The sequence below is a fragment of the Notechis scutatus genome, chromosome 3 (assembly GCF_049901735.1).
Source record: "Notechis scutatus isolate UNSWTSFEM ecotype Mainland chromosome 3, rNotScu1.2, whole genome shotgun sequence".
Taxonomy (NCBI): domain Eukaryota; kingdom Metazoa; phylum Chordata; class Lepidosauria; order Squamata; family Elapidae; genus Notechis; species Notechis scutatus.
This window is the reverse complement of record NC_142011.1, coordinates 67,085,570-67,105,089: the sequence shown is the minus strand read 5'-3', so window position 1 is coordinate 67,105,089 and position 19,520 is coordinate 67,085,570. Positions and strand designations below refer to the sequence as shown.

The window sequence follows — 19,520 nt, the reverse complement described above, 5'->3', positions numbered from 1 at the left end:
TTCATTATAATATGTATAAGTAAAATTTTTACTTTATATTTGTAGTTTACAAACAATTAAGAGATTAAAAATAGATTTGGTCAGGGACTTATCTTGGATAGATTTTTGTTTTTTATTATACCTGAAAAATGGAACCAGTAACTTCTACCGTGACTGTTCAAAATTACAACTGCACTGAAAGAAGTATAACTTATAATAGGTCCTTGCACATAACAACCTTTTCAGCATCTCCATACTCATATGATCAAAATTTGGATGCTTGGCAATCGGCATGTATTCAAAATGGTTGCAGTGTCCCAAGGTTATGTGATTGCTTTTGTGATCTTCCCAGCCCATGTCTGACAAGCAAAATGAATGGGGGAACCTGGATTCATTTTAACAACTGCACAATTAATTTAGCAGTTGCACTGATTAACTTAACCATGGCCAAAAAAAAAAGGTTGTAAAATTGGGTGTGAATTACTTAACAACTGCCTTGCTTTGGGGAGGTTGGGAGGGCCAAAGCCCAGAAGGAGTGCTTTTTCTGGTAAATGGGTGTTTGAGAAATGGCAGTAGCTATTTATTTTTAGCGGAGTTTTTGTGTTTATTTTTGGATTATTTTATATATATTGTGTTTTAATCTGGGATATTTATTTATATTTCATCTTTATTATTTTTACAAATAATTCAAGATTGTGAACATATCCAACACACCCTCTTCCTGTTTCCTCACAACAACAACCCTGTGAGGTGGGTGGGCTGAGAGGGAGTGACTGGCCCAAAGTCACCCAGCCGGCTTTCATGGCTAAGGTGGAATTTGAACTCACACCTTCCTATTTTTATACTTGTGCCTTAACCACTAAACCAAATGTAAGCTACCAAAAGAGTCTGTCTGGATGTCAGTTTCAATATTTCAATATTTCAATAAACAAATAATAAATCTATACCCTTGAGGTAGGTAGTTCCTACCCTTGAGGTAGGATTGTAGAGGGTTGAGAGTCCAATGATTTGTTTGGAAGAAAAGTAAGCCATGTCTTTTCCAAATCTCATAAATCCAAGAAAAAAAGCACTTGCTTTAAGGAGGTGCAGATGGGCCCACCCTGCTCTCCATGTGTGCTCCGAAACATTTTTTCCCTTTTTTAATTGTACTCGGTGGTATTCAGCTGGTTCACACCGGATCGGGCGAACCGGTAGCAAGAATTTGGCGTGGGTCACCAAACCAGTAGTAAGTTCTGGCTGGCCACGCCCCCCATCCAGTTGCCCTCCCGCCCGATGCTCGCTCACCCCGCCCGCCTGCCTGACATTCACCTAAGGTATTTCTTTCTTTTTTTCCCTCCCGATAATCAGCTGTAGATAAGATCAGCTGTGCTGGGATTCTCCTTGCTGAGGCCCAGGAAGGCAAAAAATAGAGGGAGGAGCTCAGCCCCCACCTCCATTTTTTGCCTTCCAAAGCCCCAGAGGAGTCTTAAGAGAGCAAAAACGCCACCCCCACCCCCCGAGGGTCTTCTGAGACTAGGAATCTCCCAAAAAGGAGCTTGGAGGGGTGCTGCATGCCCCTCCCATGCTCTGTTCCTTTTCTTCCTGAGTCCCAGAGGAGCCTTAGGGGAGCAAAAATGCTCCCCAGAGGCTTCTCTGAGGCTAGGAAGCTCCCAAAATGGAGCTTGGAGGGGTGCTGCATGCCCCTCCCATGCTCTGTTCCTTTTCTTCCTGAGCCCCTTAGGGGAGCAAAAACGTCCCCCCAGAGGCTCCTCTGTGGGTAAGAAGCTCCCAAAAATGGGTGGGGGCTGCAAAAAAAAAAAAAGCCAGGCCCACCCAGTCACGCCCACAGAACTGGTAGTAAAAATTTTTGAATCCCGCCACTGATTCTACTCACTAATCATCTCTACTTATATTGCTAAAAAATGCACTGTTGCATTCAGCAGGGTAATTTTCAGGCAGTTTTTGATAAGAAACTGGTTTATTTCAAAAAGTAGCAAGTATAAACACTGGGATACTTTTCTTCTTTCATTCTAGTTACTTTTTGATATGCCATACAATAGGACTTTAGAAGCTGAGGCTGACAAGGTTGGACTTAGGTTTGCTGCTAAGGTAAGAATTGCCTTTCTTTAAATCATGTTAAGAGTTTCAGTTGAATTAATTCTCAATAGATGGCGTTGCTAACAAATAGCTTCCCCCTCTAGTTGTAATGTCTTTAATTTTAGCCTTGGGATTATTTTCTTCCACTAACTTTGCATTCCTTCTTAATATATATATGTGTATACACTTTATTACTGCCACCTAGTGATAATAAAAACGTATATGAGGTTTTTAGAATATGTGAACTGCTTGGACTGCTAAATACAGCATTATACTTAAATAGTGTTGCTAAAGTTCTAGCGCATGTAAATTAACAACAATATCAGTAACTTTCCTTTACATTTGTGGGCCAGAATTCTTTAAATTCCTTTCTAGGATTTTTATTTATTTATACAATGATGAATCAAATGAATATTATCAAATGAATATTAATATTAAATAGTTTCTATAGAAAAATCACATTGTTACTACTTTACTATGATAACGTTCATTCCTTTCAAAAAAAAGGAAAGATGGGGTAAGTAAAGTAGTTTTTATTTGATGACCAGCACAAGGAAAAAAATGGGAGGAAGCAGTGAAATTCAAATAGCTACCTTTTTCAACCCATAACATTCAACCTATAAAATTAAAAGATGGAGCCTAACACATCCCTACACTGCTATTCATATACGTGCTGTGGTGCTGATATGAAAATTCAGGCTTGTTGTATGAACACGCTGTCTATCTGAAGATGCTGATTTTTTTCCCCCCTAGGTACCTGCAGCAGGTTTTATCATCCCACCTTCATACCTATGCATTATCGAATAGCCTTTTATGATGGGCCACAGGTAAACTGTGTGTTTACGTATATGTAAACACCCAGTTATTTAACGTATTTATTACATTGATTTCTATGGCCACCCATCTCCCAAATGCAGCTTTTCACTGAAAGCGGGGGGAAAAAACTAATAGTGGTCACAGAAGATAAATCCAAACAAAACCATTATTAAAGATCTCTCAACGGGCATTCAATCTCCTGACCCTGAGACCCCGGAGCACATCCAGATCTTCAGGCTTTATGAAAAGCCAGCAGGCTGAGAGGCAGGTTGATCCTGGGGTATATAGTGTTCCATTTAGTGGAGTCAGTGAAGCTACAAATATTTCTTAAATAAAACTTTAAGGTACAGAATTTTTTTTAACCATTTATCCCTATAGAATTTTCTTCAGTACCTTCTCTATGTATAAAGAATATTTAAAAAGTCTTGTTTTTATTGTTTCCACATTGCCACAGCAGTTTCTTTCATATTTGTGTATGCGTGTGTATGTTTGTGCATGTGCATGTTTGTTTTGCTGATAAAAATCCACATCTTAGTTCAGGTAGTTTTGTTTCTTTTCGCAAAACTGGTACCTTCTTTTCTTACATTTGCATGTGAGTCAATTACTCATCCTCTGTTTTTCTTCTGTTCCAGTTAAATACAATGACTTCCTCTTGTCACCCTCAAAAAATTTCAGGCAAAACTTACTAAAGAGGAAGAGAGCAAAGATGCCTACTTCCTTTCAAACCACTTGATCTATTCTGCCCACGTGGATTAGTTTGAAGTAAGAGGTTAGTTTGAAGTAAGATTAGTTTGAAGGTTAGGGAGGAGACAAACTAATTTTCTACTAAGATAAAAATTATCTTGGTAATTGGGCATTCCATGAGCTCCCTTATTCCATTATGTCTGTAGCTTAAGGTTCTTCTTCCTATGAGTGATCGCCTGAATAATCATGATTTCTAAACAAGGATGTTTAACCAAACATTCTCTTCAATTATTATATTAGTTCTGAATTCTGAGATTTGAAGTCCATGCATCTGAGGGCTTCCAGTTTAGAGAAGGCTAATTCTGAATCAATAAATACATCCCATCTTTCTCCCACCCAACCTTTCTGTGTATATTTAATCAGCATTTTCTATTTCTGCATGTTTTCCCATGAATGTCAATGACCAAGGCTCTCTTATTTATTGCCCAATGAAATGTTTCTGTTCTACTATCCAGAAGCTGTTGTTTTTAAAATGATGTAATTAAAGATAGTCATTTGAATCAAGCCAGACAATTTTGCAGATATTAAGACAATCTCTGGATTACCTCTGAAAATGCCCACCTGATTTTCCATTTTGGTATGCACTGTTTTTTTTTTCTTGTTTGTTGATTTAGAATCCAGCATCCAACAGCAATTAATGTTTGCAAATTACTTGATTTGTTTCTTGTAATCAGATGGTATTAGATATTACAATATTGGTATCTATTAATACTTGTGCTAGCTGTTTCCTTGCAATAAGCTTCAATGTTGTTTTTGTGCTGCTCTAGAACTTCAGTTATTCTTCGTTTCAATTTCTTTTTTTAGTTATAGAGCTTTGTTCTTTCTGAAGAGAAGGCAAAAGAGAAAATGAAATTTTGGGGAATAAAACAATGGCTCTGCTGACTTATTATAATAATAATTACTGTTGTCATTTTTATTGTTGTTATTATTATTCTAAAGTGAGGAGGTCTACCAATTACTTAGGTTTCATAGTAAGGGATGTCACAGTTCCTGCAATGAAAGTAGTCCAGGAATATTCCTATGCTTTCTCTCTTTCGCTACTTCTTTCCTGACATGCGTAATGCCTAATGAAGATTGTGACTTGAGGAAACCTTAAATCTTGCAATTGGCTTCTATTTTATCAAGGCTGTAAATTATCTCAATGTTTGAGCCAGTTTGGTGTAACGGTTAAGGCATCAGGCTAGAAACTGGGAAACCAGGAGTTCTAGACCTACCTTAGGCACAAAGCCAGCTGAGCCAGTCACTTACTCTCACCCTGGGAAAGAGGCAGTGGCAAACCATTTCTGAACACCTTGCCAAGAAAACTTTAGGGACTAGTACAGGTAGTCACCAGGAGTCAAGACTGAGTCAAAAAACGAGTGACTTACTGTATCTTGTGAGCTTCCGCACGTTGAAGTCTTAGGAAATTCCCATAGAAACCTATTTGATTAATAGATGAATTTTGTTTGTGTCAAGAGAGCAGCCAGCAATATTTGCAAGACTAATTGTTGTGCAAGGAATTTCTGAAAATGTCTGTACTAAGCAGTTTTCTGCATATATTTTCTAGGCTTGTATGGATGTAAGAGCCAGTTCTGTCTTCTGGCAGCAAATGGAACTGGCTAAGACGCTACAGAACGAACCCCAATTACCAGAATGGCTTTCTACACACCCATCACACGAAAATCGAGCTGAACAATTAGACAGACTGATACCAGAGGTTAGTCACCTTGTGTGTTCTGCCTCATTGGTTAATCACAGAGATTTTCACTCCGCATGAAATAACTTAGAAATGAGATAATGAGGGTGTCCACTCTCTTTAAAGTGTTGCTGATCAATATACATAATGCATTTCAAAATCTACCAGCAAGGATGCTTTACTTTGTCTTTCCCTTTTTTTCCTAAAGAAAATTGTCACCAGGTTGCATGCTGTCAATTTTCACTGTGTTTTGCAATCCATGCATAAGATGCTTCAAGATAATAATAAAATAAATAGTACAGAAATTGGCTAGTATAAGACATAACCTGAGATGACAGGGGTTAGTTTTTATAATTGACTTTCCAGTCTTCCCTCCAGTCAGATGATCTGTGGTATGGTCTGTTTATTATTCTGTCTCATTCATTTGTTTACTCCCCTAGCCATTGGGTATTGAAAAGTTTGTGTTACTCTACTCCTCCACGTGTTCTAGTGGGAGTTACCATCTGTAAATTGCTAGCTCTTAGAATTAATGTCATTGTATGTATGTGTGCTGTTCTCCCCCAAATGTGATTTTCATCCTTGTTCAAAGAGGTAATTCTATGGAATCCTGTCCAGAGGATTCAAAATACTAATAGTGGTTTGTGATGTAACAAATAAGGAGAAAAAGTATATAATGAACTAGTATATAATGTATGTGTGTATCTTCCGGCAGTCCTCGACTTACGACCGCAATTGAGCCCAAAAATTCTGTTGTTAAGGAAAACAGTTGTTAAGTGAGTTTTGTTCCATTTTACAAGCTTTCTTTCCACAGTTTTTCAAGTGATTCACTGCTATTGTTAAGTTAATATCACGGTTGCTAAGTGAATCTGGCTTCCCCATTGACTTTGGTTGTCAGAAGGGTGCAAAAGGTGATCCCATGACCCCAGGACACTGCAACCATCATAAATATGAGCCAGTTGCAAGTGTCCGAATTTTGATTAAGTAACTGGGGGATGCTTCAATGGTCGTAAGTGTGGGAAATGGTCACACATTACTTTCCTTCAGTGCCATTGTAACTTCGAACAACCCCTTAATGAATGGCTGTAAGTTTGGGACTACCTGTATGTGGAATTCATATAGCTGATTTCAGGGAAATTGCAAGTGGAGCCTCTTCACCCAGTAACACATAACACTTATTCTCAGTACAATGAAGTATACAGAAATATGCGTCATTTCTCTGTTATTTGTGGATTTGCTGGATGCACGGAATATAAATTATGCTTGCATTTAATAAGTGTAGAGAAACACAACAACTCTGCTGAGTTAAATACTCATCTAGACCACAGAATGAAAGCAGCCAACAGGAAGCCTGTGGGAAATTCACAGTTAGGGGAAAATAAGTAGTTTTATGTTGTAGCCTGAGGCAAAAATACTCAGCTTCATTGATCAGTGGAGTTTTGAGAGGTTATTTTGTGGGCATTGGACTGCCATAGTGGCGGATAGATGTCCTTTAATAAATTTTTTGGTGGCAGTGACATGACCAACCTTGGTCTCTTTTCTTTTCTTTTCTTTTCTTTTCTTTCTTTCTTTCTTTCTTTCTTTCTTTCTTTCTTTCTTTCTTTCTTTCTTTCTTTCTTTCTTTCTTTCTTTCTTTCTTTCTTTCTTTCTTTCTTTCTTTCTTTCTTCCTTCCTTCCTTCCTTCCTTCCTTCCTTCCTTCCTTCCTTCCTTCCTTCCTTCTTCCTTCCCTCCCTCCTTTCCCTCCCTCCCTTCCTTCCTTCTTTCTTTCTTTTCTTTTCCTTTGGTGAATAACAGCTGAGCCGTGGCAGCGGGGTCCTTTTACAGTGCTGAACCACGCCTCTTCTGTCTTTGTCATTGCCCGCTTCTTCAGTCTCTTTTCCTCAGTGCAGGAGTCAATAGGCATAGCTGGTACATGAGAGGACACCTATCTGTGGTCTTCTCAGACTCTGGTTCAGAATATATTTTTTCTTGTTCTCCTCTAATCCTACAGTAGGTGCTGTGTCTTAGGGAGTGAAAAATACAGTAATTTATGAACAAAATATTCATTAATTTCTCTGTTTGGATAAGAAGAATTTGTAGTCTCCACCATTCTTTAAATTATTGGGAATATTGGAGAAGGTCTTTGAGTTTACATTTCTGATTTGTACTGGAAATTTAAGCATGTCAGCACCCAGTTCTGTCCCCTACCTCCAGTTTTGTCCTAGAAACTAGCAGAAAATTTGAACGAATCTCGCTGTATACTTCCTTTATGTCTACTCAGAAATCATTTCAACTTAACTCAATTAATGCTAACTGCTAAAGCTTAATGGTTAGTTGCAAAAAGGAGGGATTTTCAGATTTTTACTAATTAAATGATAACCTATACAGCTGTGATTGTGGGTCATTTCCATTACAGCGCATATGTTTTTCTTTTGAAGCAGCCCCACATACCTTAATGTTTGAGAGCACCCCCTGAAATGGAAATACTCATATACTTTTTCTCTTTTGTGATCATAATCCATATTTTTTTTAAATGCTATATTTTTGTTGAAAGATAATGTTATTGTTATTTTACAGATCTAACCATCTTCTCAATGTCATAGTAATAGAAACAACAGGTGCAGTAAATCATGAATACTATCGTATCTTAGATGTTTTCCATGATTATAACCAAATGGTTACTTATACTGAGAAACTAAGAACTCATTCTCACTTCTAATCTGCTGAGACTGGAAGATGACAATTTTTTTTAAAATGCCAGCACATTTATTGAAGGAAAAGCTATTCCTTTTATAGAAAGAAGTGGAAGGAGAGTTTCAATTTAGCATGGAAAAAGAAATCCTTGAGGAGAGATCTGAAATACAGAATTGGTTTGTACAGATTTAAGATAAGCAAGTCAGAGGGGAAATTTAACACTTGGATGATTGAAGATAGATGGAGAAAAGTATTCTGGGAATGTATAATTTAGGATACTATATATGCTGCTGATCTGTGAATATTTGTATAAGCAGATGATAAGCAGACAAACTTGTGTGGAGATCGTAAATTATTTTTTAAACTGTGTCATTGGTTCTGAAACTGGGGCTATTTCTTCACATATTGAAAGTGAGGTGGGGTTAGCGCTGTAATTCAGGAGACTATATAGATATATTGTTAACTGTGTTTTTCCTTTAAAATTTATTTTACTTGACTGTAAAACTGTAAGGTTTGCAAAAACAAAAATGGTATAACCTTTAGAGTCCTTTTCCTTGGGGATAATTTGCAGCCTGGCCTTTTTAAAGATAACCATACTTCCAATAACCCAAACTCTTAAGTGATACAGAGGATGTTGTTTTCTATATACATAATGAATGTGGCATCTACTTTGGGGAAGCAACCAGAATTTGGCAGAAAGTACAGTGTCTATATGAATCTATACTTATATACTTAAGGGATGAGGCTGTCGTAAAATAGGGTACAGAATATATATATAATCTGTGCACACATTTCCTACTACCGTGTTTCTCATATAATAAGGCCGGGTCTTATTTTTTTTTGAGCCCCGAAAAAACAGCTAGGCCGTCTTTTCGGGGGTGACTTAATTCCCCCCCTTGCATCTTAGGGCGGGCAGCGATGGCTTGGATGTTGACCTCGACGTTGGTGGGGCACTTTGTATCAGGGTCAACGCAGGCAACACCATATTCGGGTGTGCAACAAAAGTACTTCCTAACAGCAAGCCCCCCCCGCCATTTCCCCTCCCCCCCATTTCACATGTTTTAATATAGGCCTTAATTTGGGGGGAGGGGCTTAATTTCATTTCATGCCTATAAAACATGCTGGGACTTCCTATTGGGGGAGGCCGTATTGTTGGAGAAACAGGGTAGACAAGACACAGCCAAAGCTTCCATAAGCATCATTTATCTGTTATCTTTTAGGCCTTCTTCAAATGTCACAACTCTTGCAGTTCATAATCTCAGCTTGTATATATTTGTGATGCTATGCCAAATTGGGGGTGGGGAGAACTTGCAGTCTGGAAGTGCAAGCTCAGGAAAGCTCTAGAAGTTTCAGGTAAATCACATTGTTTTGCCTTTATGCACCTCTGATCACATTAAATGCCATGCAGACTTTACACTGAGCCACAATATAAAACGTTCACAAACGCAGAATTGAAATAATGAATTCTCAGTCCATCCCACTTGCATCTTTTTCAAGAGCTGTCACATGCTACTAAACAATGTAGGCCGCTTGTGCTTGCTAGGTACATGTCAAGGAAAGTGTTTCTAACACTGAAAACACATTTAAGAGGTCTCTGCCTTGCAAGAAAGGAACAACTATTGGGCTTTGAATTGTACTTCTGTTGGTTGATGTTTCTTCTCCTGGCAGAGTTCCTATGCCTTGAAAGAGATTTTATGAACAGAGATAAATGAAGACAGTGTTTCCTAACGTTGGATCTTCAGCTGGTAGTTATCCATTCCAGACCTCTCTTATAGATCTGTTATGCCCCAAAGCACAAATGGAGCTGAATCATGCAAAGCATCCCTTTCATCTAGTAAGCCCATGTCTTCTTACCTCCCAAAGAATACATAATATTTTAAAAATACAAAACAACAATGAATGAACATTAGGATGCAGTGCGGATTTACAGCCGATATCAAATTAAAGTCTCAGGAGAGAGCTTTAATCATGCTGTGAATTTCTTGAGCTGTTTTAAATGGGAAAAGTGGTAATGGACCAAGATTAGGCTATTTTTCTTGCTAAGATTAAATTCTTCTAGGATTCCTTCAAAGTCAGTTCAATAAAGGGAGGATTTCCCCGGAAAGATGAGTCTTGGAATTAGATAGGTACCGTCAAGTATTGGCATTATTTGATCTAATTAATAAAGCAAACATGTAGCACTCTGTAATTTAACACATGGAAGAAGGAAGTGCATTGATAATGATAGTAATACAGTTCTTGTTCCTATCAGTTCCAGAATCTTTTTTTTTTTGGCTTAACTACTTTCCCCAAAATATAATGAAAACTGTAAGCCAAGGTACTTGAAGTATGGCCAGAGAAAACATAAGGAAAAACATAAATGTGTATAGTGACACTGAATATTGACTTTAGTTTTTCCTTCACCCTACTGGTTAAAATTAAATGTTCGGTGAAATTTACATATCATGTATTCAAAGCAAAGGCACTTGTAACAGCTAAAGATACACAATATTCATGACTATTAGAAGGGATAGTCAAGGATTGATTAATTACTAGATGGGATAGATAATATCAGTTGCACCTTCTGAATTTCAAATGTAGGTTGGCATAGAGTGCACTGCAGCAGTCCTTAGTATAAGGAATAAACTGCAATCATCATCAGTGGATATATTATAAATATGTTTAGTCCACTAGCTGAAGCTGGATAAACATCTTTGGTCACAGCCTGCAACTGCCCAGCAAATAGCCATGAATACAGGAGGACCCTTAAATCTTATATCTCCTAGTTCAGGGTGAGTGCTATGCTATCCAGGTTTATCTCTTGAGCAGAAGGAGAACCAGTTGATCTCTGAACATAGAAGAACTCTGTCTAGTTTGCGTTTATTTTATTTTATATTATCTTTATCGTTTTATCCAGACACTCACATCTTCCAGGAACTAAATCAAAATTATAACAGCATCTGTGTGGCTGAGCCCAGAGTGCCAGTATGTATGGATATTAACAGCATATTAATGTTGTTTACTCCAACCCAATAGATGACTCTTTTTCCAGCATCTTCATATATATGTTAAACAACAGAGGTGAAGGACTCAGTCTCTGGGAAATCCCACAGGGAGAACCTATGGAACTGACCTCTCCTCCCCTGTTCCTTTACTGTAGTGTATTGCCTGCTTGGGAAGAAATGAAACCACTGTAATGCAGTAATTTCTAGCCCTTACAGTTTGTCCAGAAGAATCCCATGATCAGTGTTATCAAAGATAGTTGAGTAGTCTGATAAGACTAGGAGGAAGAACACTCCTTCCATGAGGGTTCAACAAAAGTCGTTTTCTAGAGCAATCAGTGGCATTACTTTCCTGTGCCTAGCTCTGAATCCTGTTTGAAATGGTCCAGATAATCCATTTCCTCTAGAACAGGAGTTCATAACTGTTCTGAACCATAGACCCTCTTGAGAGTCTGGTGAACTCAACAACCCCTTTTCATAAAAATGGATTTAAATGCATAAAATAGCACACAGAGGTATAGATTATTACAAAGGAAGCCAATTAAGCTCAAGCATAGTTACCAAGGTACTAAAAAGTAACAAGTATGTCATGTAATAATAATTGTGCTTCTTTATTAATCCATTTATCAATAAGACAGTGCCCCTTTTTGAATGTAATAATTTTAGATAATGAGATTTATTGAAGTTAACAAATATCTTTGGAGTCCAGAGGTCATAAATTACTTCATTGCCTCCATACATTATTGAATGAAAAGCTAAATTTCACGTACAATTTAGTGAAAATAAAGTTATTTTTCCCATCCAACTTTGTGGACTTCCTGAAATCTATCCATAGATCCAAAGGAATTTGTGGACTCTAGATTGAAAACCCCTGCTCTATAGCAGGGGTCTCCACAGATGACAACTCTCATATCCCAATTCAGCTTCCTCTGCTGAAGCAACTTCCAGTATCCAATTGCCAATGTGCATTCAATTGCCAACTTCCAGCATCCAATTTGCAATCAGTTTTCTATAGGGCTTCTATTTTCCAGTGTCATCTTTGGATAACTTAATCCAATGCTTTAAAACAAACAAAAGGCCCAACAGCTAGTTATATTGTGATACAAATATAAAACTAAGTATCATCCGAATATGGATGATACCTCGCCCTGAACTGTTGTACTGCAGTATCCAGCAGCCTCATGTAGATATTAGAGAGGAAAGAGAACTGAACCCTGGGGCCCCCTGAAAAGTAGGGGCTGCAGTCTGATCTTTTTCCCTTCCAGACATCAATACTGCCTGGAACTGACCACAGAAGAAGGAGGAAAATCAGCGCAACACAGTGTCACCCACCTCCAAAGCAGGTCCGGAAGGATATCATGATGGTATCAAAGACTGCTGAGAGGTCAAGAATAATGAGGATGGTCTCATTCCCCTATCCTGCTCCCACCAGAGGTCATCTAAGAGTGTGATCTCAGTCCCATAACTCTACCTGAACCCTGACTGAAAAGGATCCAGATCATCTAGTTTGCTCTAAATTGAATAACAATTATTGCAGAATTTACAGCTCTCCCATTATTTCTACCTGCCCTGTAAGGTCCAATAGCAAATCCAATCCATTAACTAATGTATCTGGTGAGCGTTAGAAAGCAGGCTTGCTTTGTCATGTTGCCTGTCTTCTAGAATAGCATGTTACTCCAGATGCTATTGCCCTGGCTATGAAAGCCTGTAGACCAGGGGTCCCCAACCTGGTCAATGACTGGTTCATGGCATGCCTGAAACCAGGCCACACAAACAAGTAAAGCCCTGTCTGTGGGGTATAGGCAGCATGTGAAACCGTGTCCCCTCCGGTCCCCTCTCTTGACGGAACGGGTCTCTGGTACCCAAAAGGTTGGGGGCCACTGCTTTAGACATTTAAACCTGGCTTTCCCCCCTAAGCTCTAGGATAGATTATTGGTATGCTCGTTTGGTGTGTATGGTTATACTATGTGTTTTCCTCATGACATGCTATTTGTGGTGTTATTGTTGTTCCTATTGATGTTTTAGCTATCACATTGATTTTAATTGTATTCCACCCAGAACTGGCTTTGAGTTGGGGCAGACATGTAAATCAAAATAATAAAGGAATACTCTATTGCTTCATATATTTTCTACTTGCTTTGGTGAGAGAACATGGGGTTAGCTGAACAACAAATGGGAGAATTAGCACTAGCTAATGCTAGAAGAAGGTAAGTTGTTGTTAAGGGGCAGATAATGCAGCTTTCCCTTTAACATTAGTGGGCTTTCAAAATGAAATTAGCAATCAGTTGAGTGGAGTAAGTGTGAGGGGATTTTCCTTGCTTAATCCTGAAAAGAATTCCTTCTCCTGGAGAGGTTGTTTTTGTGGGGAGAAATTAGTGCCTTTAGAATATTGATGTCTCAGAAAAGGGAGGGGCTAAGCTTGACCAAGAGATTTAAAGCACAGGAAGGCGTTGACTTACAACCCATTGATTTAATGACCTTTGAAATTACAATGGCACTGACAAAAACATCATGTTCAGATTTCATACTTGCGACTGTTGCAGGATCCTCGTGGCCACATGATCAAAATTTGGGCACTTGGTAATGTATTTATGATAATTGCAAGGTGCCAAGGTCCTGTGATCACTATCTGTAGCTTTCCCAGATGGCTTCCGACAAGCAACAATCAATTGGGGAAATCAGATTCGCTTAACAACCGCATGATCCACTTAACAACTGCAGTGATTCCCTTAAAAACTGGGGCAAAAAGGTAATCAAATGATGCACAACTCATTTAGCAACTGCCTTACTTAGCAGTGTAAATTTGGGGCCCAACTGTGGTCATAAGTCAAGGACTACCTATTAATTCTGCCTGTATGGCACTAGGTATAAATCAATGTGAAGAATTGCTTTGGCAGGCTTTCAAGGTTCTGCCACAGTATCCCGAAATCCAAGTGATCCTTGTTTCCTAAATTTGGAATGCCTTATGAGGTTTGATGCTGTTGGAAGCATTTGGAAGGAAAGGTGTCAAACTCTTGCATATGCCATATTCATTATTTTCTTATTTTATCCCTGGGAATATATAAATAGTAAGTATGAATTCAAATTTGCAGACAGATTTCATCATTAATTATTCTGCTGTGTTGAAGCAAATTGCATAATGTTCTGTCCATACTTCAAAAAAGGTGTTTTTTCTTTCATTTCCTTGTACTGACACAGGAACAAGTTTGGGAATGGTGGAAATGGGGCAGCACTGCAGAATATTACTCTTTTTGGAACATTGCAGAAATGGGATTTGTAAATATGGAAAAAACTATATTTTTCCAGACCTGAGACTATTTCCACATGCACATACATGCAATTTTTAGATTGAAATCCAAAATACACTATGGAAGAAGCATAATTTGACTAAATGGAATTTTATTCCAAATAAACAACAACAGATATCACTATTCTTTGTTTCCATATATCTATACAGTGGTATTTCTGCTGTTGAAATGCACCATAGGTCAAGCTATAACCCAGTAACAGATCTTAAACTACTTTGTGGTCCACAACATTATTGGCACTAAATAAAACAAAAGAGTCAGCACAGGACATTTCTTCGGTGAGTCTAAATTTTCAGCACCAGCAATAAATCTTCATACAGGAAATTGTTGCAAATATCATTTTGACTGACCTAAAGTTTCAGAAGGTTCCATGCTGAGAACCCGCTATCTCTCATGCCTATAGCCTTCATCTTGAATTTAATGGATGATAAAACAGTGTGAAGTACATTTAATCAGGCCCCTCTTACTCCCTCAAACTTGCACAGACAAAATAGTACATTAAGCTGGGCTATGTCTTTTGCGAGTTTGGCTCTGTTGCTGATGTTCTACTAATTTAAATAAATAAACTAAACAAAGGGAAAGATGGGTACAATACTCTGTTTTACAAAAAACCCAAACACTGCAAGATTTTTTTTTAAAAAAATGCTACATTAGTATGAAAGGAACTGAGTTTCCTCTTTTTAAGAAATAACCCAAATCATTATGCTTGGCTTGAGTAATACCATTTGACATTAATGCAGTCATGCAGTGGCTTATGTTCAACAAGAGAATAAGAGAAAACTCTTGTCACTGCAAATATCTGTGAAGTTATTGATTGGTAAGTGGAAATGACTGGGTCTACAGCTAGTGAATTTTTAGAAGCAATATTGAGAAGACCATGTGCAAATCAAAATGTTACTTTGGTTTTTGTTTTTTCTAAAAGTATTGGTAGTGTGCAAAATAAGTAGAAGTGTTATATTTTTTTAAAAAAATGCTTCAGAGAAGTTTTCAGTCCAAACCAACAATATTGAACTGTAAATGAGGCAACATTGAGGTTTTGATTGGAATTGTGGATTTCTGGGGTAAATTTTGGTGATTAATGGGTTTAATTTTTTTTTTTTTGCTTGTGTCATAATGAACCTTTTCTCTGTTTGCAGGCACTTAAAATAAGGGAAAGTTGCAACTGCCCATCTTTGCCTGGTCAGGATCCACGCCTTATATTCAAACTGAGTATGCAGCATCTCTTGCAAGCATCTGAAAGTCAAAAAACCCCAAATATTACTCCTCATGGTTCTGCGCCCCCTAACATTAAACTTCCATTTGCAAAAAAGGAAACAGTGCCAGTAGACCATGTCACTGGGAAATAACACCCCGGATGAAAGCCAAAATATTTCTGGATACTTTTTATCCAAATGCTCATCACATGGCGGATCCTATGCCATAGGTTTTTGTACAAACATTTGATGACAACATGAAGAGAGAAAGATGTGAATCATGACTGATTTCTTCCCCAATCCTAATGTGGATAAGAAACATGATGTTTGGATGGATTGACAGAAGATGGCTTCTTATACACAGGGTTGTCATTCATTCCTCTTTGGAGTTGCCTGAAACTTGCTCCATAGAAGTGTAGATTCTACTTATATAACAAGATATCTACCAAGGGCTGTCGCACCAGATGTTGAAAAACAAAGAAATAATTGTCCAATTTTTTTCCTTTTGAAAATACCCATTATTTATATCACATTATAATACCAGCTTTATTTCTATATGAAAAGCCAGGACAGTTTTTTTTACCTCGGATACTGGAAAAGTTAAAATCTTGCTTCTCTTTGAATGTTTAAATATGGCTCCTGTTTGCATGGTGCATTGAAGTTATATTCACTAGCTCATAGTCTATTATAAGCTTTACATAGCTTTGTACAGCTTGTGTTGAATTGCCAAAAAAATTGCACTGCCTGTCTCAAAAAGCAATGTGCAGTAAACTATACAATGAACTGGGCAGAACATCATCTAATTTATTGACTTCATGTGGAGTTTCTCTTGTACTTCCGAAAGACAGGTTGATTCGGGTAAAGTTAACCTTGGGTTTACAGTGTGCTCAACTAGTAACTACAAGGCTGCAGCCCTGTCATTTTCTTAGCGTTGATAAGGAAGTAGCTTGGTGTTGCCATCTCCTGGGATATTTTATTTTTAATTTCCAATTTCTTCTCCAGCTTTGGCATTTTCTCTTGGTCTCCCATTCATATTCTAAGAAAAATCCAATCATGCTTAGTTTTGAGATCACTACATATTGTAGCCCAATGTGTTGTGGAAAGAAGTAAAAGTTAAATGTGGCAGAAGTTTCATACTTATATCAACATAAGTACTGCATGAAAACTTCTTTGTTACACTGAAGGCCAATATATCAAAACTTTTCCATACATTGATAAAAAGCCTTGTAATAAAAACTCTGCTGTTCCTTTTTGTCAGCATTTTCCAGGAACCAAGAAAGGCATGTGGTTATTTCTGAATAGTTTCCTTTATTCCTCACCTATAGTCAGAAATCTTGCCAAACTGAAGCAGCTAATTGCATTACTACAAATACACTCTGGGAATTGCTAAGGATGAGCTGTTAACTCTCTTTTTCCTGACCATCCTTGGCTGCCTCTGCCCTCAGAAATGTAGTCTCACCCTTTTGGGAATCCAGACAGTATTCCACCACACGTTTTGCCCACCTGGCTCACAGTGACAGCTGTGCAGTGATACTTGGGCTTGCTGTTGACATTGGAGCTAGTATGTGGTGGGCAGTTGTTGCATGGAGAATGACTAGGAATAGCTAAGCCTTTGGCTCTGAGGAACGGGTACCAGGAACTCCTTTGTAAAGTGAAAGCACCAAAGGGAGAGAGAGGTGCCTCCTTCCATACCAGACCCAGCCTCAATGTGCTGCTTTGCAAATCTTGTTATTCTCTCTCTATACTCCCTCTTGAGATGCCCTGAAGTAGGAGGAAGACCTTGAGGTGCCCTCAAGAAGGAGCAAGGTCATTACAACCACTTGGTCTTCCCACTTCTCCATTCCATACATTTGTTACAGCTTTAGACTGACACAAATCAGTCTATGCTTAGGGCAGGTCAATAGGTAGCTGTTGTTCTAATCCTGCATGAAGGAGATGCTACAGGTTATGGCCAAGAAATGAGGCTGAAGTTGCTCTTCCTCTTCCCCATGTGGTGGTTCCCACCGGTAGCATTTTTTCTGGCTTTGACTCTGGTGATTTTTTTTTGATATGGGAGTAGGATTGTCTCCTGTCTCTTGGCTTTCCTTGTCTGAGTGTCAAGCCATTTCCTCTTAATCCCAGGAAGTTCTGCTCTGCCTGACCAAGAATCATCACAAGCTTGCAGTAACTCCTCTGCTTTGAGAGTGAGCATTTCTGTTCTGCGCCATTGGCAAGACAACCTCCCTACTTCCTTTCTCTCAATCTGGCTGACTTTCCTCTCGCCTCACTTGTTGCACCCCTTGAAATGGGCAACTTCCTTTGGGATAGTCCTTGGCAGCTGAGTGAGAAATTAATGCAGCTGATTTCAGGAGGGCGATGAAAAATGAGAGTGTGCAATGCCTGTTAGACCGTGTAAGGTTATATTTCCTTCGTTAAAGATTAATGTAATTAAATGTAACTTAATCTGCGTAGGGTAGATGAAACTCCACTTAGATTAAACTCAGTAGATTTTTTTGTTTGGCTATCCATCGATGGGAAGTTCATGAGTACCAGCTATGTGATATACCAATTTAAATTGGTGGAGTGAGACTGTGGAAATCTATTCTCAGCCATGGAAATTTACTGGGTCACTGAGGCCATTCACTATCTCTCATCTCAACCTATTTGACTCAATTGACCTTGTAAAGAAAACTTGGGCGAGAGCGCCCTATATATTGCCTTGAACTCCTGCAGAGCCAGCATGATTTAACTTTAATGATTAAACATAAACATTTGGTGAGGACCCTGCCAGGCTAGGGCCTGGTTTCTAAAGCATATTGCTAAGATACATTGATGCCATTCTTGAAGAAGTGCCTAAAGGCATGAGGATTAAAACAATCCATCTAACCTTGTATTCATTCCTGTGTCCCTACTTTGAACCTAATTCATAACTTGCCCATTTGCACAGCGTTATTCTTGCAGTGTTTTCATTTTCACCGTAGGTGAATATTCTACACTGAAGCACACTGTTGATAGCAATAATGATGATATTGTTCTTGGCCAATATTATAATAGTTCTGCAGCCCAACTATCCTAGGGTGAATGTGACTGTCAGAATGTAGTCCTTATTTTAGAACATTTGTTTACACTTTAAAACTCATTCCCACTTCGCCTATTATAACAAAGGCTTTCCACTACTGGACAGGCATGTTTCCAAAACAATTTAAAAGATTTAAGCATCTTTTACTAAAGATATAAAAATCCAGGAAGATGAGAAGTAGGAGATTTTTCTTCCATGTTATTCTGAGAAAAGTTTCCACTGGGATAAAGTATTTCTTTTAAAAATTGTGAAATAAAAGCTATAAAGAGAATATTGCTTATAACCAGAGGCATTGCTGCAAAATTCCAGATTTCAAAAGTTCATTCATTACTAGTAATGATGGTCTCTGAATTTATCAGTCAAGGAACATTGAAAAATTAATGTGTGGAGCAGTTTATATATATATATAATTATATATATACCTTCACTTTTTTTGTCACAATATGGGTGTGCCTGCTGTTTTCAGCCAGGGAGGTTAAGCCACAATAAAGATGCTTTGCTAAATGTCTATGCAACCCATTCACTCTCACTAATAGAAGAGTGTAAGTTAAGCAATAATAAGAATTCATATTTAATAAATAATAATAATAATAAAGCCTAAGTAAGTTCTAGCTTAATGTTTCATCCAAAACTGAGATGGCAGTTTACCAAGCATGACATTATTTGAAAATCCAGCATTAAGTCACTTTGTGGTGAGATGGGTGGCAAATAAAATCAATCAAAATAAATCACTGTTTGCTGGTGCCACACAATTTCTAGCTTGTTAAACCATCAGTCCAAATCTGAAGCTAATCTGTGTTGTTCTGCCTTTTCACTTGTTTTTGCAAATTAGGACTAAATAACTTGTATAAATTAAACATAGGTCAAGTATATAATAATAGCATTAACAACCTGGAACCCTTGCTTAAAAGTGATGTGACCCCTAAATAGGACCGAAGTGTTAATGTGTAGTTACAGTTGGGAATGTTAAGGGCTGTACTGTGAGGGGGGTAACTTTTTGGTTGTTTCAAATGTTCTTT

The 19,520-nt window shown here is 38.1% G+C and overlaps 1 protein-coding gene across 4 annotated transcripts in view; it reads left to right on the top strand.

Moving 5' to 3' along the window:
• Positions 1-19,288, top strand: part of OMA1 (OMA1 zinc metallopeptidase) — a 31,630-nt gene extending 12,342 nt beyond the window's left edge. For 3 of the 4 annotated variants that reach the window (XM_026665944.2, XM_087960350.1, XM_087960351.1), the window contains exons 7-9: positions 1,993-2,067; positions 5,162-5,311; positions 15,387-19,288. In XM_026665944.2, coding sequence (XP_026521729.1) covers positions 1,993-2,067; positions 5,162-5,311; positions 15,387-15,596 — 435 coding nt within the window. In that variant the 3' untranslated portion in view covers positions 15,597-19,288. The remainder of the gene's footprint in view (positions 1-1,992; positions 2,068-5,161; positions 5,312-15,386) is intronic. The other variant, XM_087960352.1, reaches the window with a different exon arrangement.
• Positions 19,289-19,520: the final 232 nt, after the last annotated feature.